Here is a 25,411-nt window from a genome sequence, read left to right on the forward strand (position 1 = left end):
CAAAATCAGTTGCTGGAGTTCGAGTCGAGCTCCCTTCAACTGGTCGAGTGTGTGTCCACGACTGGTCGAGCACCCTACTCGACTAGTCGAGGAACTACCAGAAAAGTCCATTTTATGAGTTTGAATCTTGGACTGGTCGAAGTAATTCTTGGACTGGTTGAACCAGAGCTTCGACTAGTCAGAGCCTATCCAAAGTATAAAAACCCATGTATGTTTAGCATATGAAAGGACCTAAGTCTAAGGTCTTTCTAAGGTCAATTATACCTGAAATTATTGGATCTTGAAGTATATACCTTGAAGTTTCTACTTGAATCTTCAATAGCGTTCAGTGGATCTTCTACTTGAAGTAAACTTAAAGTTGTAGCTTGATTTTGAACTTGAAGTGAAGTAGAACTCAAACTTGAAGTAACTATCTTCATGTCTTGCACTTTCTAACTTCATGTGTTGATCTTGAAGGTGAACTTTTCATCACATGAATGAGTTGCACTATAAGCTGTTTTGTCCCATCGAAATTTGACAAATAAGGGTTCTTTATACAACACAATACTTAGATACAGTTGTATATCTTGCATGGGAGACAACCCATCGAGCAGTTCATCAGGTCAGATTGCCTTAAATTCTCATAACAATGATTTCAATTTCTCAGGAATAATCGTGACTCTATTACCTCTTCACCCTTCATAACCAATGCATAGACTTTTTCTGTCTCCTTAGACTCCTCCATAAAGTCTGGTATGGCTAGGAGAGAACATCTCTCCACTTTAGAAGTTTCGATCTGCTCATCCGGGTCCAGAAGGGCGACTATGGTTTTTTGGCCGTCCTTGACATACATACATACATACATACATACATACATATATATATATATAGACACACACACACACATTTTCACGTCCTTTATAAGTGGCGTCACAATCTGATTGTCACGGCCAATCAAGTAATATATGACAAGCCTCCATTTCAACTATGTTACATACTATTTGGCACTTATAATATTTACTAATTGGGAAAGAGATTAAATTGTTCAGTTACCTCCATCTCACTGACTTTCTTAATCCAGCCGATTGTGTATAGGGAGGGACATTTTTTCATCTTCGGCCGCAACCTCCCACCATGACTTTGGAAACGATATTCTTGCTACCCCTGATGTCTATATGATCACATCACAGACTTTCAAATTCACTGTACACCTTATTTGAAAGATGTTATGCCGTTGTGGGTGTACCCCCTTCTTTGGTGTATACAATAGTCGTCTCACTATCAGAGATTTACTGTGATCTTGTGGAACTCAATCTACTTCGTCCACTTCATCATTCATGATGTGTTCTGCTTCGTCAATCTCCAAGTCTTCTTCTGTATTTTCAATGCTTCCATCATTAATAGCTAGGTCGGCCACTTGTCATTGAGGATACGCGTTTAATAATCTACTCTGTCCACTTCATCATTCACGACATGTTCTACTTCGTCAATCTCTGGGTCATCCTCTGTATTTTCTATGCTTCCATCATTAATAGTTAGGTTAGCCACTTGTCGCTGAGGACACGCATTTAATAGGTGACCTGGTTAGCCACAACAGTAACAATGGTCTAGCCTTGGCCGACCGCAGGTATTCGAGATCTTGCTTGGACCGGCAGTGGTAGTCATTGTAACGCCCTACACTCTGAAACCGGGCTCACAAAATTTTTTATCTCCGAATCCGACACCGACAGCCTCCGTATTACCCCATTCTCGACTCCCGGCACCCATATACCAGGTTCCGATCCTCGGATCCTACAAGGAGGATTTTCAACGTGAATTTGATTCGTAATAAGTATAACCATAAGCATAACCCACAAACAATAACCAACAACTCTATCACATTTCCACTATGATAAAAAAAACTTAAGGTACAATACGCATAAAGGAAAATACAAAGATAATAATGATAGAAACTCCAGAAGCTCTGTGGCACGCTCCTAGCTCAATGTTGCTGCGGCGTCCAGACGTCACCTACACGCATTAACCATGCATAAGCTTATAGAAAGCTTAGAGGGTAGTGAAAGAGTGCGTAAGGTAGCAATGCAAGAATGCAATATCAGAGTAATGCGAAAATGTTGATAAGTCCATGAATGCCATCAATTGTACCAAGGCTATGCGATGTAAGGCATGAATGTTATCGGCCATACCAAGGCCGCGTGATGGGAGGCCTATATAGCCAAATGTCATATGTGAGATGCAACGCACGCATGCCAGTCCTCATCTGAATCCACATAACCATACAGCTGTAATGCCCCGGTTTTCAGGACCCGAGTATACCACTCATTTCCAGGAAACCCGGTGTTAACTAATAATTAAAAGATAATTAAACCAAATCAAAGTGCAGTTAAGGGAACTAAGCGTAGTATAAATGTAACCCAATCAAAAGCAATATTCAGGACCACTCAGCTGGGGCCCATGTACAAAACCTCAATTCTCAAAATGTTTCAAGAGTTACTAGCTAAAAAGGAAATAAGAACAGCTATTGATTTTGTCCGTAAAACTCCGCTGCGTCCTGACGGGGCTCCTCGTCATAATGATCTCCTCCCAATCCCGTGGGATCAACATCCAAATCCGTCCCATTCGCACCCTCATTTATGCCTGCATTATCTTTACGGTTATATATTCAAAGGATGAGTAGCCATCTCAGTGGGAACTCCTCTCAAGATTACACACCACCGCATTAATCAAGCATCGTTCCAGATAGTAAAACATACAAAACATTTCATGATGATCTTGTTTAAATGCATGGATGCGTGAGTGCATGTCAACTGGGGGTGCACATCCAGTTGATCAATGAATGGACCCTTCAAATAGTCAGTCCATTCAGGGGAGAGAATGAGTCTTTCAAATAGTCGACTCATTCAACTTGCGAAGGAACGGGTCTTTCAAACAGTCAACCCGCTTAAGTAAGATAGTGGGCCTTTCAAACAGTCGGCTCATCCGAATAAAAGAAATGGACCTTTCTAACAGTTAGTCCATTCAAAAATAGGAGTGTCATATATGCATGATTAATTCTAATCATTATTATCCGAATTTGCAAGCAACCAATTTAGGAAGACTTTCTAATAGGTATCATAGTCCAAGGTTTATAAGCATGTATTCCGTAATTATCCTTCAAGCAAAATTTAGCATGCTACATATATAGGGTTCCACAAAATAGATATTAAGTATGTAATTAATTTTAATACTATCACAAATAGTCATAAAAGCAAAATCATTAATTATTAGGTAAAATTAGAGTTGAACTAACGCATGAGTTAACATGGAAGAGGAAAGCTCAAGGGCTAGAATCCTCACCTGAGTTATTGAAGTTCTACACCTGGTTTCGTGTTCTAAGGCTAGCTGATAGTCTAATGCCGTGTGAGGGACTTCCTAAGATCATTTCCAAGACAAGGTTGTATCATTGAGTCAGCCATTTGAGCAAATTGATAAAAGCCTTCTTTCATGATGCTTTTGAACCAGACTCTGCCCACAAATCAAGGCCTGCTCTGGCCTGACCTTCGGCCCAAACTAGCTGCCCAATTTTTGCCCAACCTGGGCCTGATCGGGGCCCATATCTGCTGACCATAGATGACCCAAAAACTGGGCCATAGTGGGCCCTGTTTGGCCTCAACCCGGCAGCCCACCGACTGCATGAATATGGCCCACTATCCTAGGTGGTGCAGCCCACTGTAATACATGGTGTGGCTTACTGCCGAATGTAGTGCGGCCCATCAGGGTACATGCGGCCCACCATCATTAATAGTGAGGCCCACCAGATGTGGTGCGGCCCGTGGCGCAACCCACTTGAGCTTCATACCTGATATGGCCCACCTGTAGTTTTTGCAGGGCCGAAATGTGCACAGGCCCATGGCCTGCCTGCAGTGAGTGGCCCATCAACACCATACAAGGTGCGGCCCACCGATGGTAGTGAGGCCCACTGTAGTTGTGGTGCAGCCCTCTGAGAATCGAATTGAGGCCCATCTGGAAGCTGCGCGGACCTCAGCTCTCGGCCCCATTACAGGCCGGTTTGCAATTCAGCTCACAGTCCAACGGAAGGACTGGCCCATCCCACCTTTTTTGAATGGATTCCAGCCCAGAACGTGGGCTGGTTTCGGCCCACTTCCCCGGACTGGAATGCTGCTGGTTTGGCTCAATCCACGGCCCAAACGGTGGTTACATTCGGCCCACTCCTAAGGCCGATCTGTGGCTCTGATTTCTGCCTAGTTTGGCCCTGCATGGAAGCTGCTTTGAGCCCCGATCTTGGCCCATATCGCAGCTTATTACAGGGCCTGATCTTGGCCCATAACTCCTTCATTACATGGCCTGAGCCTGGCCCACGTCTTAACCATCATATGGTCTGATTAAAAGAGCAAAACGGCTATACTATCGCTGGAAATCAACGTGGATTAATGGAGCTGGATGCTTGGTTACCTGGCCTCCTTCTCACGCTCGGAGATGCTGCTAGATCGCACTGGTTCGACTCAGTTTGGAAGAGCTGGGTCGACACAGTGCAGCACCAAGCATGCACCAATCCTCCCTTCCTTCTTCCTGGTTTTCATCTTTCGCACAACCTCATTGCCTCTCTCTGTGTTTCCGTCCTTCTCTCTCTCTCTCTCTCTCTCTCTCTCTCTCTCTCTCTCTCTCTCTCTCTCTCTCTCTCTCACATTGGTGACTACGGGCTACACTGACCCGATTCGCCTCTCTCTGTGTTTCCGTCCTTCACTCTCTCTCTCTCTCTCTCTCTCTCTCTCTCTCTCTCTCAGTGAGATCCTGGGTGAAAATCCAGAGGGAGGTCGGGCCTATTTATAGGGCTGGAACCGCGCTTACTCTCCCAACGGACGGTCCAGATAGTGGGTCCGTTTCGGGTTCTTCCCTTTCTTTCTAGCTTGCATGGGGGCGATCCGTTGGTGAGATGGATCTTCCGTGCCCATGGCCCACCTGACGAGCCCTTTTGATCTGAGAATGGGGCCCACTGCATCGTGGTGGGTTTCCCGACTAAACGGGGAAGATGACTGCCTGCCAATGACAGATTTTTATCGGTGGTGTATCAGGTCAATCCAACCCCTTTAGAGGGACTGGATGGGGCCCATGATCATTGTGGGGCCCAAAAATCGCATCCCGGATTGCTCGTCCAAGCTTCTCACGAGATTCTTCCGCCGCGGCCTTTTTCTCGTGCGGACTGGCGATATTTTCTGGAAGCTGTTGCTACCCTAACGTAGATGGTTGGGATGGCTTTCAGAGCTCGAACGGGAGGCTCGGATCGAGCCAGCGGTGTTTTTCCGAAGTGGGAATGTTTCCCACGTTGTTCGCCCCTACAGGCAGTTGCCTGTTTGCTTCTGGCAACGGATGGAAAGCTCGGATTTCCACTCTAAGGGACGGCTGGGATCGAGGGAGAGCTTGGGATGCGGATCGCTGACGTGGAGGGCTCCCCAACGGTCTTATTTTTAAGAGAAAACAGTCGTCCGTCCATGGTTCTCGTTGCACGAGCCCCCGTACGTGTGCATGGAGCCCTTTAGGCTTCGTGGGTTTAGTCGTTCAGGCTGTCCCTGCTAAATGAACGGTTTAGATGGGCTGAAGGGTGACTCGGAGTGAGCCACAATACGTCCACAGTGGACAATCCCCTGTCGTCCCTTCCTTATGCATATGAACAGTTGCATGGCTTGGTGGGAAGACGTGGGCCTAGTCGTCCTGATGGTGTAAGCCCTATGGACAGTCCGGATTTTGCAAATGGTGGTCAGGGTTGGGCCATGCCTCGCGCGAGTGGACGGTGCCCGGTGTGTCTTGATGTAGCGGGAGAACCTTCAACCTTTTTCACAAAACCGTCGGATCAGCAGTGCTCTGACCGACTTGGCGGTCCAGTGCACGTCGTGTACGGCCAAGTGAGGTGTACGTGCACCCCGTGCGGACCACATTTGATGCATGAGGGGAAAATCCACACCGTCCATTCTTTCCAGGGCCCCAAATCAGCGCCATTGGCCGACGATCAGCTCATTCTAAGGTCTAGGTGGGGCTCATAACTTGATTTGGGGTTTTACGGGTGGTCTTTCATTAATCTGATGGTCAGATCATCCTCAAATCTGTTCTACAGTGGTCCTCAGTTGACCTTAGAGGAATCTAATAGTTGGTATCCCAATCAAACGATTGGCTTAGTGGATTTAAATCCTCATTGATGAGCCACGGAGGAACTAATGTCCTAGATTCGGGTTAAAGATGATATAAGGTCATTTTATGATCCGATGGCTGGAATCCTCATTTAGGTCCATCTATTGTCTAGCATTCAGTTTCTTGGTGGCATCTACATATGATCAGGATTCGCCCTTACTGTGTGTGTTTACTGTGTTAAGTTTCCTTTGCCTTAATTTAAGTTAGGTATTGTTTAGCGTTTAGGTTTATGATCATGCTAATTCAGATTTTAATAGTGACACCCACGTACCAGAGGTGCGGGGCGTTACAACAACCCATCGCTAGAGTATCAAATATTAGTATAGAACTCACGCTGGACAATCACTGGGGTCTGATACACTCTACGCCAGCTTGCCGCCCCTATCCGAGTGCACAACTAAGTGGAAGAAACCTCACTATCCACCTGTCAATATCGGGCCTGGCTCGTCGATAGCAGACCCATTCCTCAAGCTGGTCAAACTCAACCTAGATATTGCCCTCTCACTTAGGCGAGTAAAGTCACACCCCCTTCCAACTAACCATGTCACAGTGGGAGACGCGACCTACTAGTATACAACCCTCGTGCGCTCATGTATCCACTCGGTCTCGAGGTTGGAGTCATCCTCTAGTACATTGGGTTCAGGGATTTTCACTCAGAAACATCTATGACACTTCGATGCTAATAACAGTATTTTCGGTGTCCAATCCTATCATCCACGATATGCCTGTGGAGGTTATAGCCCTGATGTTGTTAGGGCGTACCTAAATCATATCACACAAATGCGAGATGCATGAATCATACTATCCAGTCATGTAGCAATCATTCGCATACCGCGTGTTCATGTGGGCAACTCCTCCTATCAGAGAGTCCCATAATAATCCGCCCAATGGCATGTGTTATGATCAATCACTCCTCATATCAAGCATACATATGATGCGCATGGGCATGGATCATGAAGCTATACTAAGCATGTTATATGATGATGATGTACTCTCCTCATATCAAGGATGGGCCTAGACGGCCTACTCATATCAAGAATGGGCCTAACGATCATGGGGGCCCAACGGTTTGGGTTAGCCCACTAAGGGGAGGTGAGAATGGCCCTAACAATGGGCCTTAGGGAGAGTTACAATGTGGACATTTAACCATCATTGCTCTTACAATGTGGACATCAAGCCATCATTGCTCCCAAGGCATGGCCCATCATAAACATCATTACATACATCATGGTTGAATCACACATCACATCGGTCCTCATATACATCGCTTTAGGCCTCACACAAGGGCCTCACATACATCGCATTGGGCCTCACTCATGGGCCTCACATGCATCACATTAGGCCTCGTACAAGGACCTTATATACATCGCATTGAGCCACATCACATGGGCCTCAAATACATCACATCGGGCCTCATCATATGGGCCAATATACATCACATCGAGCCTCATCATATGGGCCTCAAATACATCACAATGGGCCACATCCATGGGCCTCAAATGCATCACATCGGGCCTCATCATATGAGCCAATATACATCACTTCGGGCCTCATCATATGGGCCAATATACATCACTTCGGGCCTCATCATATGGGCCTCAAATACATCGCAATAAGACACATCCATGGGCCTCACATATACATCATGTTGGGCCTTATCAATGGGCCATAAGTACATCTCATTAGGCCTCATCAATACATCATACTAAGGTGGGCCCTGTACATTCCAAATGGACCCCACCAGATGGACAGCTTGGATCAAACACGTACATCACGTGGGGCCCACGTCCCATGTGGACTGTGCGGATATACATCATATGGGCCTCACAGATGCACAGTGTGGATGTACAATACATTCATCAAAAGTAGCCCCAAATAGTACCATCCAGGGATGGACGGACTGGGTGTACAATGCATACATGTGGTGGGTCCTACCGTCCAGAGTGCTGGACGGTGTGGATCAGACCCATACATCACGGTCGGCCCCACACACGGCCGAAAACAGATGGACGACGTGGTTGTAAAGAACATACAAGATCGTGCGTCCCACAGCACACCATCCAAATGGATGGTGTGGATATAAAATATATATAGCAAGGTGGGCCCACCCCCACATGTGCCACACGTGTGGGGTGGGCCCACGTCCAAAACGGTTGGACGGTGTGTATAAAACACATACCTTATGGTAGTGGGGTCCACGTCCCTAAACGGATGAACGGTTTGGCTACAACCTCATGATCAGGCCCACCGTCCTGGACAGATGGATGGTGAGGATAGAATAAATACATCAAGGTGGGTCCCACCCCCACACATGCCACACATGTGGGGTGGGCCCCACGGTCTCTCAAATGGGTGGACGGATGGTGTGGATATACACATACCTCATGGTCAACCCACAAAACTTATTGACGTCAAAGGCAGCTTAGCTGCTGGCTGTCCAGTAGATGGACGGTCCAGATACAAAACGCATACATTACAGTGGGTCCCACCCCACTTGTGCCACACGTGTGGGGTGGGCCCCACGAGCTGCCAATGGGTGGATGGTATGGGTATAACACATACCACAAGATCAGACCTAGGAACTTGCTGGCATCAATGCAGTAGCTACTACAGGCTGCGATGGGGCCCACCATCCAAGGTTTGGATGGTGTGGATATCATCAGGTGGGACCACACGTGTGGTTCACCAAGCCTTAAATAAAGCTGATATTTGTGGTTTCCTTCATCCAGACTTGTCCAGCAGTGGACAACAAGGTGGGCTCCACCAACTGGATGCTAAAAAAAAATCTGGACAGCTTGAATTTTTACTGAACACAATAGGTGAGCCACACACCTCATCATCACCATAAAATGAAAGAGAGAGAGAGAGAGAGAGAGAGAGAGAGAAAGAGGGAGAAACAGGTGATGGAGGGACCCCGCCACTATAGGTTCCTCTTTGTTTACAACACATACATCAAAATGGGTCCCATCGCAAGTGGGCCCTCAAACGAAAATCAACGGTGGATATCCTAAAATCATCCACCGATTGCACCCCTTCTAGGCTCCATATAATCCCTAGCTCCTAAGCTTCTCCTTTGATGGAAGATGATGACAGTTGAAGGGTTGAGATGAATGATTGGGTGGTAGGGAGTAGACCTTCTCTTGGCTCTCTTAGAAGAGCTTGGACGGTCACTCCTATAGGTTGCTTGCAAATGATAAGGAGAATGAGAGGGAGAGAGAGATGATAGGATGAAAAGGGATGGGTGAGTGATGTGTAAGTGATGGGTGGAGTGGTGTTGTGTAAGAGATGGGATGGAAAGGTATGGGTGGAGAGAGAGAGAGAGAGAGTTTACTTTGGGGATGGGTTGAGTACTTGCTTGTACTTGATTGATTGATGTGATGGGTTGTAGAGATTCTCTTGGGATTCGCAATGCTCGGCGTTTTCCTCGAAATAAATGCAGGCTCACAACTCATGGGCATCACATCAGTGCGCAAGATGCGGCGTTGGAACCACGGCGATGGCGCAGTCACTAGGGTATAAGTCTCGGGTCGAGTCGACTCAGATATACGGGATGCGACTTAAGGTCGAGTGCAAACACAGATTACAGGTCGCGGATCACCGGAATTCGATAGGGAGGACCGCGGGAGTCTAAGGAACGGTACGGACTAGGATACAGGCCTTACAGTCATTGCTCTTAGGGTGCTTACTTGTCTGCTTCCTAACTCTCGGTTCATGGGTGTAGGAGGCACAACTTGTTCTGTGCAAGTACTTCAAGCACCTGTTTCAAATGCCCTACATGGTCTGCATCGCTCTGACTGTATATTAAGATATCATCAAAATAAAACACCAAAAATAGCCTAATAAATGGTTTTAAAACATAGTTCATCGCCTTCATAAACATGCTAGGCACATCCGACAGTCTGAAGGGCATAACCAACCATTCGCATAGACCCTCCTTGGTCTTAAATGCTATCTTCCACTCATCACCCAGCTAAATATGGATCTGATGGTAGTTGCTCCTCAAATCCAGTTTGGAAAACAATTTGTCCCCTTTAGCATATCCGACATATCATTCGACCATGGTATAAGAAATCTATACTTTATGGTTATTTTGTTTATTGTTCGAATATCGATACATGCCCCAACTCTCATCCTTCTTAGGTGTCAATAGAGTTGGCACGACGCATGGGCTCATGCTTTCTCTCACTAGACCCTTACGGATCAATCACTCCACTTGTCCTTGCAAAATATCATACTTTTTTGAATTTAACTGATAATGAGGATTATTGAGTAAGCTAGCCCCTAGGACAAGGTCAATATGGTATTGTATATCCCGCATGGGAGTCAACCCATAGGGAAGTTCATCAAGCTAGATTGCCTTAAATTCTTACAAAAACGATTTCAATTTCTCAGGAATAATCGTGGCCTCAACCTCTTCACCATTCACAACCAATGCATAGACTTTTCCCATCTCCTTAGACTCCTCCACAAAGTCTCGTATGGCTAGGAGAGAACCCCTCTCCACTTTAGAAGCTTCGGTCTACTCATCCGGGTCCAGAGGGGCTACTATGGTTTTTCAGCCAGCCTTGATAAAAAAAAATATACATTATCTCATCCTCTATAAGTGGCATAACAATCGAATTGCCACGTCTGATCGAGTAATATATGACAAGCCTCCATGTCATCTACACCGCATACTACTTGGTCCTTGTAATATTTACTAATTGAGAATGAGATTGTATTGTTCAGTTACCTTAATCTCGTTAACTTTCTTAATCCGGGTGATTGTGTATGGGGAGGGAAGTTTTTTCATCTTTAGCTGCAACTTCCCACCATGACTTTGGAGATGATATTCTCGTTGCTCCCGCTATCTATGATCACATTACAGACCTTCTAATTCACTGTACACCTTATTCGGAAGATGTTATGTCGTTGTGGGTGTACCTCATACTTTAGCATATACAATAGTCGTCTCACTATTGGATATTTATCATGATCTTGTGGAACCCAATCTACTTCCTCCACTTCCTCATTCATGACGTGTTCTGCTTCGTCAATCTCCGGGTCTTCCTTTGCATTTTCAACACTTCCATCATTACTAGCTAGGTTAGCCACTTGTCGCTGAGGACACCCGTTTAATAGGTAACTCAGTTGGCTATATCGGTAGCAATGGTCTAGCCTTAGCCAACCGCAGGGGTTCGAGATCCTACTTGGATCGGCAACAGTAGTCATTGCTCTTTAGGCTCTCGCTTGTATACTTCTCAACTCTTGGTTCGCAGGTGTAGGAGGTTGAGAATGCCCCTTACTAGTTCTTTCCCCTTGACATGTGGTGCTCCCCGCGAAGGATCTGCAATGGCTACCCAATTAGCAGGATAGGACCATGTGTTGGATCATTCAAGTTACATCTCCGCTCGGGTCGCCAGTTTGATTGCTTTGTTCATCGTCCAAATAGGTTGCATCTGGGCTCAATCCTAAATTGCAATACGCAACACATCATTGAATCAGGCGACTTGCTGCGATTTAGTCTCAACTAAATCGTTTTGCACCGCCCAAATGGTAGAATTCTTCTGCGTAATTTCTCACCGATTAACTACCATACCGATAATTTTGGTATTATTAAAATAATATTTTATCGTAATCGCTAGAGAGGAATCACGGGCACATCAATTGTTTCATCCCGTTGCCCCGTGCTGATTGGTGCCTTAATTTGTCCCATCTGCGCAAGTTGAAGTTATTCCCACCAAGCCGAAGCTCTGCCCTTCAGGGATGTCCATGTAGTCAAAGAAGCGCTCGACTTTAAGCAGCCAATCGAGGAAGTCCTCAATGTGGAGTTGGTCATTGAAGCTAGGAAGATCGACTTTAATCCTAAATTTTTTATCTGTCCGATCTACCTGATCGTTGCCTCGTCCGGAATGTTAGATGATCATGTCATCGATCTCCTCGTCACTAGATCCCACATCCTCAAGTGTGATTTTGCAATTTACCATCGGCATCGCCTTATGTTCAATACAATTGCGAATTCCAACACCTACTGAAGGCGAATCATTGCCACGAACACGGAGTTACCCTAAGGCCTCTGTCATGCAATCGAGGTAGCCTGCGGCCCTTACATCACTTGCCGATTCTCCCACTGCGCCGCCTCGAAAGCTGACGTTGTTAAAGAATAATTCCTTGGAGCACCGTCAATTAAATTGTTGTCCGATTCATCGTTAGAAGCCATCAATCCGAGAAAAAGTCTTGCTTTGATACCAAATTAATGTAAGGAACTGAGTGATGGAGACAATCACCGTCTTCCTTGAACAATAAACACTTTGAATCTACAAGGCCCTCTTGAATCCACATGAAATTTTTTTCAAATCTGCGAGAGAAATGAAAAAATTCGACGAAGTTTTATTAAAAAGTTATCAAAATAAATGAGTTTGCATGCTTAAATACTCTTAGGAGCTGTTTGATTTATAATTTCCCTGGTAAATATATGGAAATAAGTAATTATGACTTACACCACCTGTTTGAAATTCACAGCCATTTACTTTCGAAGATCGTTCTATAAAAACCCTGTTATTACTGATTTAAATATGTGGGCCCTGTCATTATATATGTAACTTATCCATACCATCTATCCTTTTTAACACCACATTTTAAGGCATGAGCCCAAAAATGAGGAAAATCAAAACCTCAAGTGGACCACACCTTAGGAAACAATGATCATAAAGACATTAACGGTTGAAAGTTATTTTCTCCCTAAGGCCCACATTGATGTTTATTTGTCATCCAACCTTGTTCATAAGGTCACAAAGTCATGGATAAAAGGGAAACAAAAATATCGGTTTGATCCAAAACCTCTGGAGTCCCCAATAAGCTTTCAATGGTAGGAGTTCAATTCCCATTGTTACCTGTGGTGTGGTCCACTTGAGATCTGGATCTGCCTCATTTTTCGGCTTGTGCCCTAAAATGATCTGGCTAAAGGGTGGACGGTGTGGATAAGACACATCATGGTGGGCCCGAAGATTTAACAATTTTCTCTTCAGGTGACTTGAGGAGTGCTATAAATGAAGGTGGCTGTCAACATCACCTTAGAAATCCAACCAGAAATACAAAAATAAATAATTATTACCCATTTACCTTGGATTACCACTGTAATTAGAAAATCATACAGCCCCTTAAACAAACCCTAAGAAGCAATTAAAAATGACTAAAACAAATAAGGAAACAATAATTAAAAAATGCACAAATTTTCACCGTCCATCGATCGGACCATCGATTGATCAGAATGGCGCAAAAACGTCCAAAGACTAGAACCCAAAATTTGTATTTGTTTTGATCAATCAACCCAATCGATCGATAGAACTGAGCCCAAAAAAAAAAAAAACAAACAAACAAAAAGTCAGTAAGCTTTCACCTAAATTCAAATTTTCGTGATCAAACAACGCAGTCTTATCCATCAAACTATGCTGAATTTTTGTTGATTTCCCTTTAAACTGATTTCATTTTTGTTGATTTCCCTTTAAACTGATTTCGGTCTATTTGTGATAAGAACGTGCTTGCTCTGCATCCTTACATCAAAGTGGCACATCGCAAGGATGTTGATATAGTGCCCCTCGAGACAGGTGCCACAACACCATTTTCCTCGGGCATGCTGCCCACCGGACGAGCCGATCAGTCCACAGCAGGCTGCACCTGATGAATAACCCCATCCAGTGAAAAATCTCCTCATCTTTGGCGAGCGGGCCACTAGGCCCAGTGCAACAGTCACGAAGTATAATAATTTCGAATACTCTATCAACACATTTGGGTACCTTTTGTCCTACTTCCTACCAAGGAGAAAAACCCGGTACTACAATTTGCCACTACTTGATGCAAGAATAGAAAGACCTAAATTGCATTTTTTTTTTTTTCATTTTGAATCCATTTCATTCAAATATACAAAAAAGAACCTAAGCAATGAGTCCTGTAATGGGATTCATTTCCAGAGGTAAAATGTCTGTCAACCGCCCAGAAGAACAAAAAAAACAACGCACTGTTAAAATTTTTAAAAAAAAGGCACTATGCCGGCACCCAAAGGATCTTGGGAGACGGCTCGCAGCGATTTTGAACGACAATGTGACCGACCAGACCAGATTAATCAATCATACGGATGGAAAAAACTTGTTGAGCTTGAAAGGTAGGCCATAGAATTCCTCACTCCGGGTATCTGTCTTAAATGAACGGAACTTATCCCACCAATGGTAACCTCTATCTTTCCTTGTAGCGCAGTCCTTCCGAAGCAGCGTGTTGTCTAAGAAAAATGCTATGATTCCCGCAACAAAAGCTTTTGAAGAGAATGGCACATTGATAATGTCATTGAACTGCAAAGCATGCAAAACCTTTAGTATGGTGGCCCACCAGAAGGAAGCAAACAAAGAATGAAGAGATTGAAAACGAAAGATAAAGATCAGAGCTTTTATGCATGAGGAACTGCTCGGTCCTGCACATGGTTTGCCAATGTGAAGGTTTCATACACATATGGCCTGTGGCTTAATGTCCCAAACTGGGCCCCAGCATGGATGGAATGGCTCCAGAAATCTTCCAGGTTGAACAATCCAATACCCCCACTGTGGCAGGCCATAGCTTGTCAAAGGGGGAAAAGGCACTGGTACATTCAACGGAAAGAAGGCCAAATATTGAAAAATCAGGACCTTCCAATCTGGGAGGTTTCCAGGTAGGCCCATTGGATCACATGTACATAATTCTGAGCATCAGCAAACACAAATCCTAAATTTATCTTAATGCATACCCATCTTGCATTAGTGTGAACTGGACCATAACCAGCGACTGCAGCGTACTCATTGAAGTACTGTGCCACAGAGAGGCCCATGAAAACAGAGAAGCCTAAGATGAACTTGGTTCTGAAGCTGTTGAGGTTGCAGAACTGGAGGAAACTGAGACCTGCCGAACCTGTCCATGTATGAAAAGAAAAATTAAGCATAATTGCATACCCAACCGAGATTGCAGAGAGAAGCTACTTCAACCTTAATTAAAAGTAAACAGGTGAGAAGAAGCAGTGTTTTACGTACCCACATAGGCAAAGAAAAGGCAATACAAGGCTGCAATAATTGGTGCTGGAATGGAAGCGAATATAGCTCCGAATTTCCCTGTATTGGCATTAAACAGTGACAGCTTCAAACTAAAAACAACTCTAATAAACATGGGCAAGCTAGCATTCTATCCCAACCGAGATCCCTCGATAGGAATCCTTCAATTACTATATCAAACAGATTGAAGTTAACTAGAATTTACATCGCCGCAAATGATCTGCCACAAATTTCAAGCAGTAAAAATGAATTTATAACAAAGAATTGATAATCTAGAAATAACCATCGATTATGTCCCTTCAATACTTCATATGATAACCAAGATATCTTAGGAGCTGCTTGGCATGAAAACAGGTTTGAGAGCTGCTTGTCTGCAGTATAAAACATGTGGGTCCACCGGGCAAACAGCTTAGCAATTAGGTTGTCGTCTAGCCGCATCCCTCACATAACAGAAATGAAAAGGGACAGCTGAAGTTATTGGGTGTTAAAGAAATTTGAGAACCTCCATTCGTTTCCCGTTCAGGGATGCTGGCACCCAGTCGCTGAGTTGTTAGCTGGAAGATCTACATCTGCAAGTTTCTTGCCCCAAACAGCCCATAGATTTTTCCTAAACGGCCATACTTTTGCATGTCAAAGAATTAATTAAGGTCATGTTTGGAAGACGCCTAAAAATGAGCTCCATCTCATTTTCGTTAACAATGATTTGTATTGCAGATCTTAATGAGTCCATATTAATAGTAATTATGTATTAGAGATCCCGATTTCTAATACATAATTAGTGTTAGCCAAAATGAGATGAACTCATTTTTAATATGTCCACCAAATGGAGCCTAATGGTTTTCAAAGAATAAAAAATCCCGAAAGTGGATTCAGATATGAAGTTAGTCAAAGGCACTACTAGAATTTGAATGGATACAACACATTTTTGGGCATCAAAGATTCTATTTCCTATCTAAGGGGCTGTTTGATTTTTTTACTTACCATTGTAATTCTTGGTAAATAAGCCATGATTATTTACGCTTGTAATTTTGGCATCCTTCCAAATATTGATGTTGACAGGCAGCTTGTTTTCAAAGCTTCCAACTCCTTGGTTTACATTCGTATGATTTGGGCATGTAAAAAATGTGGGGGCCACTGTTATATAATTGTCTTATCCACGCCGTCCATCCGTTCCGCCAGCTCATTTTAGGGCATGAGCCCAAAAATGAGGCAGATCCAAAGCTCAAATGGATCACACCACAGGAAACAGTGGGATCTGAATGCTTACCATTGAAAACTTATTTGGGGCCACAAAAGTTTTGGATCAAGCGGATACTTGTGTTTTACCTTTATTCATGTCTATGCGACCTTATGAACAAGTTGGATGACAAATAAACATCACTGTGGGACCCACAGATGGCTTTCATCTTTCAACGGTGGACGTCAATACGACCAACTTTTCCTGTGGTGTGGTCCACTTCAGCTTTGGATCTAGCTCTTCTTCTTCTTTTTTTTGTGCTCATGCCCTAAAATAAGTTGGTACAATGGAGGGACGGTGTGGATAAGACACATACATTGCAATGGACCCACAGATTTTCCTCCATGCTCAAACGCGTATGTTTGATGCATTTCATCCCGATCTTTGAGGCAGAAATACTCCCAGTTTTCATCCCGATGCTATTACTATATATATATATATATATATATATATATATATATATAATGGTCCCATGAGGTCGAGCTATGTGGGCCCCACCGTGATGTGTGTTGAATATCTACCCCATCAGTCAGATGCGCCATTCCATGGTGGGCCACAGTCTTAAAAATCTACGTCAATCCATTACTTGGGTGGGCCACACCCCTACAACAGTCAAGAGGGGTCACCCTCCCATTAAAACATTCATAATCATTTATTGGGTCCACCGAGATGTGGTTCACAAATCCAGCCCATCCATTGTGTGTCCCACTTGGATGAGGGGTAATACCAAGTTTCAGCCGCATCCAAAACTCAAACTCAGTTGGGCCCCACCAAGTGCTTTTATATATTTTAGGCATGTCTTCACATGGTTTTAGATGGTATGGCCCACCTATGTTCTGTATACGGCTGATTTTTGGGATATCCCATAACCTAAAGGGGACCCATCAAATGCATGGTGTTGATGTTCAACACACATCACGGTGAGGCCGACACAGCTCGACCTCATGGGAAGTTCCCATGAGGTCGACCTTATAGTACCATTTGCCATATATATATATATATATATATATATATATATATAAACCCTAAGTGAGATCAAATTCTGGATTTCCTCTCATGCTAATTACCCTAGGTTCAGCTTCTTCGAATATCTTCATCCATATCCTTGAACAAGTAATTCTTGTAATGCAATTGCAACATTCAGAAACAATCAGAATAAAACCCACCAGACCATGTTCGTTCATCTTTTACACGAGACTTCCCAGTTCCCACTGGTACCTAATGAATTTCACATGTGAACTGCAGCTCACATCTAAGGCCGCATTTTGATGTACCAGTGTATTGAATTGAAATATTTAATTTAATAAAAAGGAAATGGCCAAATTGTAATTGTGTTCCTTATAATACACAAGGAGTTGACAATACCTCAAAATTGCAATTACATTCCTCTTGAATCAAACTCAAAAGAAAAACAGTTGATCATTGGAGCCTAGTCTTCAACCAACATGAACACTAATGAAGGTAAATGGCGTGACTTAATCATACTATTTGAACTAATCAACAGGAATCCAAACACAGCCTCTTTTGTTTCGTTTTTTCTTTTAAATCGTACTGCAGAGGAAGTGATTAACAAACAAGGGTCTAGAGATGCAAGACAAGAACAACTTACCAAGAACAGAAAAGAATAACATGAATCCCGCTGATATTTGCACAACCCTTCGGCTTCCAACACGAGTTAATGCTAACAAACCAGCATTCTCACTGTAGAAGGAAATGCCATTGAAATTTTTGAACAAATAAAAATACAACTCATTCTAATAATGAATGAAACATGTTCATAAAGAAGATCAATCACTGCTACCAGTCTAATGCAAACTGTGTATCCCTTTGCTGGGTGCTACTAAAGATTGATTACCTCTCTCTCTCTCTCTCTCTCTCTCTCTCTCTCTCTCTCTCTCTCTCTCTCTCTCTCTCTCTTCTCTCTCTCTGGCCAGATCTAGTCCTTTTACTCACTGCAAACCGGTACAGATCTATATATAGAGAGAGAGAGAGAGAGAGAGAGAGATGAATAAATAAATATACAAGACTTACACAGATACAGTGGAACCACTCACTGTCCCGAACAAACCATCCAACAGTATACCTATTCCCTGGAAACAGAAACATCCAATAATGTTTGGAGGACATTCGACAATCAGTTTTTCATTGAATAATGGAACACTATCGTCACAACTTCTGTTACCTGCCAACCGATGCCACGACTGAGAATAGAAGGCGGCAATGGTGTCGCACTTGCATACCTTGACACCGCAATGAAAGTACCAGTTGACTGCATTACCAAGGGATTTTATAAGAAATAATCAAAACTCCTATTCGAATACCATGAAGCAGATTGGAATACCATGAAGCAGATTGACAAAGCATAGATGTGAAGGTGCAACGGGATGAATAGAGCTAGAAATAAAAATACCCAAATAAAGGTAAAATCATCCACATAACCAGTAAAGGCATCTCAATCATCAATTGTAAGGACAGAGTCAAAGAACTGTGAACAGACCTCTACAAGAGCAACAAATGAAGCAGCCATCATGGCAAAAGCTTCACCTGCATCGAATGTGGGTGCTCCCCATTGAAATGGATATGGAACTCTTATCCTGCAGAAACATTCCAGCATTACTCAGGTCGTATCAAAAGACGACATTAATCCTCTCCAAGAACGAAAGGCAACTTTATCGAATTATACAAAGAAAATAAATATTAACCAGGCACTGCCTCAGCCTGGTATATATATATATTAAACAATCGTCCATGCAAGAAAGTAGCCAACAAATGCAGAAATGGGCAAGGAATGGGTAGACTGGTTCCATTCAAGCTATTTTAAGTTCGACAATGCCCTGAAGCTGAAACTAGTTCATAATCCTATGTCTTGCTAAAAGGCCCTGTGGTTGTCTGATGGGATTCCAAAGGATGACAGAGATGATAGATGACCTTATGAAAGAACCTTATATCTTGATCATGAGCTATGCATATGAAAAAGTCACACAATGATATCAGACAGGCTGCATGGATGCATTAGTGAGTTGGGAATATTCAGTTAAATCAACACGATATGACAAATAATAATAATCATCATCATTATATTATCCATTCTCCTGGAAATTTGAGGTTAGCTTTTGAATTATAGTTGACAGAAGTTCTGAAATCAGCTTCCGTGCAGACATCAGCATTGACAACAGTCACATACTTAACACAGCCATCGAATCCAATATAAATAATAACCATAATAATAATAATGGTGTTTCCTAGCATTCAATCTTTGAAAGCAGACCTCAAGTTCCAGTTTTTTTCCTTCCAAGTCCAACTTGAAAGTGAAATACCTTAAATTTGGGGCCCATAATGCTGCAAGACGCAAGTGGATCCGAGTCCCGAGGACCCCAATGGATTACTCATGTGGTCCCACCAGATCACATGTGGGTGTAGCATGGGGTTCACAGGAGGGAGAAGTTAGGTCTATTAATTTATTTATTGTGTTTTATTGGATTAGATTAGAGACAAGGACTAAATCACCCTACTTAAAAGGACTGACTATATAAAAAATCCCTTAGGGGCATTTTTGGCATCAGCAAAAGTATTAGGGTTTTAGTCTTTTGTTTTTAAGTTATATAAGCCCCTGGGGCACGTGATTAGAGGATGATTGGGTGGATAAAACAAGAGTTTTCTTCTTCTCTGAGAGAATAATATTTTCCAGCATGTGTTGCGTAGGGCATGAGTCGCCTTTGAATCCTATAGCATGTGCGCTAGAATCTTTCATCCTATCACATCCCAGTTCTTTCTATCTGTGCCATATAGCTTCAATAATAATCTCAAGGAAGGTAATTTCTTATTGATTATTTTGGTTTTATTGGACTAATAATTGCAACTCAAAAAAATAAAAATAAAAAATCCAAGCAGCTAAAGTAACTAACTTGGGCAATGATCATCTTTATGAAGAATTGAAAGCGAGTGAAAACAATACTGACAAGAGTTAGGACATACAAGCATTACCAAAAGGAAACTAGATATGAGGTCCAGACTGCACCAAGCTACCAAAATGAGCAGTTAATAAAGAGTAGAACAAAAAAGCAGGTGGCTGTCCTTACCATGGAGCAGCACCAATAAGCCCGGCTTTATCAGTACGGCAATTTGATTGTGTCCTTGGTGCTGCATGCTTATATGCCCCACCAACAGTAAGGAGGTGGGCATAAATCCATACAATAATAACCGAAAATATAACAGCAAACCGATCAAAGACACTCCTGTCAGAGTGTATCACGTGGGGTATGTACTGTGAACAAGCATTTCAAAGTTATTAGAATTGAGGAAACATTAAGCAGCTCAAATTTAAATGTAGGAAAATGCTGAAGTTTTGAAAAAGCTTGAGACAATGTCCATTGCACAGATAAAACAAAAACACTAGAAAGTGTAAAAGATCAGCAATATAGATTGCTGTTGACGATTAAGAGTTCGTTTGGAGGTCAGGGTGGACAAAATGCTTTTCCACAAATCAATATTTCACTTGTTTCAATCAGCAGTTAAAAAGAGTGAAATTATTGTTTTGAGGCAGAAAAGCAGAAACCTGATAAACTCTCCTCCTTGGGTTTCAATTTTAGTAGCACCAAAGTCACCCCTCCAACACATACAACCAAATGCTGATTCTGGAGTACTTCCAAATGCACCCTAATTCCACAAAATGCAATCTGAATTGCAATGAAAAAAAAATAAAATAAAATCCAGATTTAGGCATGCATAAAAACAACTTACCTGTGAAAAAATTATCAAGGCAATTATCTGTGGAAGCCCAATTTCAATACACTTGGCAACCTAAGCATCCGAGACAAGAATTTTCAGTACGACAATATCCAAGGTAATGTATCTTTAAAAGGCAAAAGGTGCCGAGATACAATGAATCAGACAGCATTACATTGAAAGACGTACACTTTGGAAAGAACCAACCACACTAGTCAGCAGTAAGAAATAAAGATGGTATCTACATTTAGTCCATGACAGCAATGAGCAGAGAACACTCACCCCTGGGAAACCAAGCTCATAAAGCCCAAACCCAGCTAGAGATACCAAAGGGACTGCTGAGAGTGGACTCAAGAACCTGAACAAATACGAAGAAGCAAAAGAAGCACAATTAACACCAAAACTTCAAAAGCTTTTGTGGTGTATTCAAGACAATCATGACCCCATAACAACCTCGCGACATTTCGCCAAAGGCCGCTGAAGCCAAGGACAATCTGAAGTGTCGACGCAACAATCAGGGCGCCCTGGATTCCACGCATGATCCGCTTGAATTTCTGTGGAGCATAAAACCATGTTCTGTAATCAGAACCATATTCATGCAAAGCATCAGTACATGAAAGACTGGACACAGATCATTACATCATGAGGGTCTGGAATATCACTATATCGACCGGCCAAAATAATCGAGATAGTAGGGACGACAAAGGTGTATGACCCTCCAATCACGGCAGGTAACCGAGTTCCAAAGCAAGTCTGGAACAGTGTGTTCAAGCCAGCAACAAACAGTAGTGTCTGGATTACCCTCACTTTCTCCTCCTACAAAAACAGAAAACATGATTTTAACCACATAAATAAATGGAGTGTAATACCAGATGTTGACTCTGAGAAGTGAGTATTGGCTGTTTACGGTATAATACAGTGCAATGTTCTGTGCATTGAATAGTGGGACCCATCTTTGGATATTATAGACCTTCGATTGCATCAGGTCCAAAAATCAAGATGTTACAAGATACCTAATCAAGAGCATTCAAAATGAATGGAATGATTGAATTTGGTCCAACCATCCATTCCTAGAATCTTGATCAGACGGATATGATAATATTCATCTAATCTGACGCAGAAGCAAGGTCACCTGAATCGTGAGTTGCTTTTGGTAAGTGATACACTACTTCAATGTGAGGTATGCCAGTGGTAGGATCACGCGGGTCACTCAGTACATACAGTAGGGATATACAATGCAATTCTATTTTACAAATAGATTATGGTGTCGTAATGACCGTTATGAGGCCGTTACATAACGGTGATGGTGGCAACCATTACACGTTATGGGGTCGTAATGGCCATTACAGAAAAAACGACCGATACATTAAAAGGCCAACACATGTTTTTCGGATTTTTTTAATTTAAAAAAAAAAAAGAAAAAAAGAGACCGTACGGAGGCCATAATGGCCATTATGGTATGTATCATAAAGGTAACAATGGTGGCCGTTACGGCTACTGCTACCGTTACGGAATACCTTGGAACAGATTAGTATTTATATACAAAATAATGGATATTATTATTATTATTATTATTATTATTATTATTATTATTATTTTGAAATAAAATATAATGAATATTATTATTATAAGTTCATCACAAATAATATTGTATATGCATGTTGTTGCATTAATCAAAGTATAAATATCTACGTTCTTAGCATAGATTGACATAACAAGTTAATCTATAGTAAGAGTATAACCAAAATTTCAGATCAATAAAAATAGCCATCTGGATCGCAATGATCCATAATCCAGTGGGATTCGGAATGGGTAACATAGGGTGTATGCAATTTAGGTAACATTGACCGGTAAATGTTTGGGCCCTAAGGAAATCTATGGTGGTCCAATGGTCTTCGTGCATCAAAGCGGGCCAATATAGTGCAAAGACTTTATTAGAATTTATTTATTTTTTCATTGTTGAAGACTTACATTGCCACCTCCCATCTGAGGAACAAGAGCACTAGGAATGAGGACAGTGGTGCCTAGCATGACCAGGTAATGTTGGAATCCAAGAAGAATAGCCTCAGCTGCATTCAATTAACAAAAAATTAAAATAAAATTTAAAATTAAAAAATTAAAAAAAAAAATTCCACAAAAGGAAACAATTACAATATGCACATTTTCTCCAAAGAAATCCAAGTGGGCTGCCATAAAAACATAAGAAACTTCACTAAAAAAAAATAATAATAAAATCAAATGGATATAGCTGAAACGGAAATTAGATAGAAACCCAACAGAGATTCAGCCTAAAAATATAAAGATATAGAAATATAATGGGTTTAAAGTTATATTAAAACAGAAAGAAAACAGAGGAAACACATTTTTAAATATATTCATTATTTCTATTTAAAAAAAAAAAAAAACCAAATGGATTTAAAAAATAAAACAAATAAATAAGCAGAAGAAAACCCAAATGGGCTTGACAGTTTCAAGCCAGCTAAAACTCTCAAAATCCAGACGAGTTCCAAAAACAATAAATTAATCTTCTCTTCTTCTTTTTTTTCTTTAAATAGTAAAAAATAAACGGGAAAACAGGAGAGAAAAAAGAGAACAGAACAGAGCAGATACAAGAGAAAGAACTCACGCCATGGTGGAGGACTAGTAATGCAATAAGCAATGTTGGGCAGCTGATCTTTCACTGGATGTGGCTGCAACTCATCCGCTTTCGGCGGTGGCGCCGCTCCTCCCCCTGCCATTCTTCTCCCTCCTCTTGAAATCCCAGAAAATGAAGAAAATCTCAACTACACAAATCCAACCCCGCCCAACAAAAATGAAACTGCAACTGAACTTAAAACCCAAGGATCCCACAAAACCAAAATGAACCCACAACCACTCACAAAAAGAGAAAATAATAGCAACACCAAAATCTGCAATAGAGAAGCAAATAAAAGCAGAAGACTTCTATGCAAAGGAAACTACTTTGCCCATGTGTGGATCTTTCTTAAGAGGGTCTAAAGATAAAGCAAAAAAGCAACCCAACCCCACTAATACCGCCTTCTTATACACATTGCATTGACAAAAACAAAGAAAGTGAGAAAAGAAGAGGAAAGGAAAAGCTCATAAAAGTAGCAAAAGGAAAAGCAAATCCCTTCTCTTTCTATATATACATATATACAAACACCCAAATGCAAATGGTATGAAATGCAGCGAAATGCAAATTCCAGTTTCACAAATCACACCGCCTTGGCCTGCAAGGTGCTGCCGGAATGGAGACTGTGTGCGGGAAGATAAAAATAAAGAACATTTTTTTTCTTTTTCGGTTTGGCTTTTAGAAATAATTTTGATACCGTGGCAGAGTGTGATGGACGATACGCAGGCATTTAAAAATTCGTTAGAAATTGCATTGTGGTATAAAAGTAGTCAAATTAAACCGTCCAAAATACGTTACATGGTATACGTAGCAAGAACAAAATAACCAAGATTAACTGATTGTTTAACTATTAGGGCCGGTTCGGAGCATGGATTTGGAACTCCTTGGGTTTGAAATCCTACTATTGTGTTTGAGACTGTAGATTTTGCATAACTCTACTCCAAAAGTAGTTACAGGGGTTTTAAATTTAGTAATAGCTATAAGGGGTTTAAATTTAATTACTAAATTAACTTTAATATATCTAAGTAGTGAAAGTAGGTGATATTTGACACATTCGTTGTAATAAGCCCGCTGAAACATACACTTTGGCAGAAAATGATGAAATTTCAAGTCTTGAATGGGCCACAAGCACAAGATCATGAGCCAATGACTAACCAACAATTTTTAACCATTGATTTACATATGCAATATTTGGACGGCGTTGATCATCACATTGAAGTAATTATAATAATGCAAATGATGATCTATTTGTTTTGGGATATCATTAGTAGGCCATGTGCATAATAAATTAATAGTCCAATAACACAGAGGTCACATATATAACTCTTGAAAGGATTTTAAATGTAATCCAAGCTTTTATTGTCAATTTGAAACCCTAATAGCTTTATGGTGCCTACCAGTGAGGGGATTGATTTGATATCAGATATCCCCCAAATCCTATCAATTTTACGGTGCAAACAACCCCTTAAATTGGTGGACATTTACTGGACGGTTAAAAATGGAAAATATCCAACGGCCCTATTTCCACAGACAAGTGCCCAAAATCAGTTGTTACTATCATTCAGCCAATCTAATCATGGGTATGTGACATGGAGAAATTGCGGC

At 42.0% G+C, this 25,411-nt stretch overlaps 1 protein-coding gene across 1 annotated transcript; it reads right to left on the reverse strand.

The window, feature by feature from the left end:
* Positions 1–14,157: 14,157 nt before the first annotated feature.
* Positions 14,158–24,384, reverse strand: LOC131255447 (nucleobase-ascorbate transporter 6-like). Its single transcript, XM_058256165.1, has 14 exons — positions 23,801–24,384; positions 23,146–23,243; positions 21,814–21,990; positions 21,628–21,728; positions 21,457–21,532; positions 21,190–21,249; positions 20,529–20,713; positions 18,947–19,043; positions 18,632–18,718; positions 18,481–18,539; positions 18,059–18,150; positions 15,195–15,272; positions 14,915–15,075; positions 14,158–14,486 (listed from the first exon to the last, which is right to left on the reverse strand). Exons 1-14 carry the CDS (start codon positions 23,910–23,912, stop codon positions 14,268–14,270), a joined length of 1,602 nt encoding a protein of 533 aa, XP_058112148.1. The 5' UTR covers positions 23,913–24,384; the 3' UTR covers positions 14,158–14,267.
* Positions 24,385–25,411: the final 1,027 nt, after the last annotated feature.

The sequence above is a fragment of the Magnolia sinica genome, chromosome 9 (assembly GCF_029962835.1).
Source record: "Magnolia sinica isolate HGM2019 chromosome 9, MsV1, whole genome shotgun sequence".
NCBI lineage: Eukaryota > Viridiplantae > Streptophyta > Magnoliopsida > Magnoliales > Magnoliaceae > Magnolia > Magnolia sinica.

Bases quoted from the DNA above. Each gene is read 5' to 3' on its own strand.
- LOC131255447 (XM_058256165.1), bottom strand. From the start codon at position 23,912: ATGGCAGGGGGAGGAGCGGCGCCACCGCCGAAAGCGGATGAGTTGCAG. The intron at 18,151-18,480 runs GTAAGTCTTGTA...TTCCTTCTACAG, and splicing joins AGTGGTTCCACTGTATCTGT to TGAGAATGCTGGTTTGTTAG. The intron at 14,487-14,914 runs GTATGCATTAAG...CATGCTTTGCAG, and splicing joins TTCACACTAATGCAAGATGG to TTCAATGACATTATCAATGT.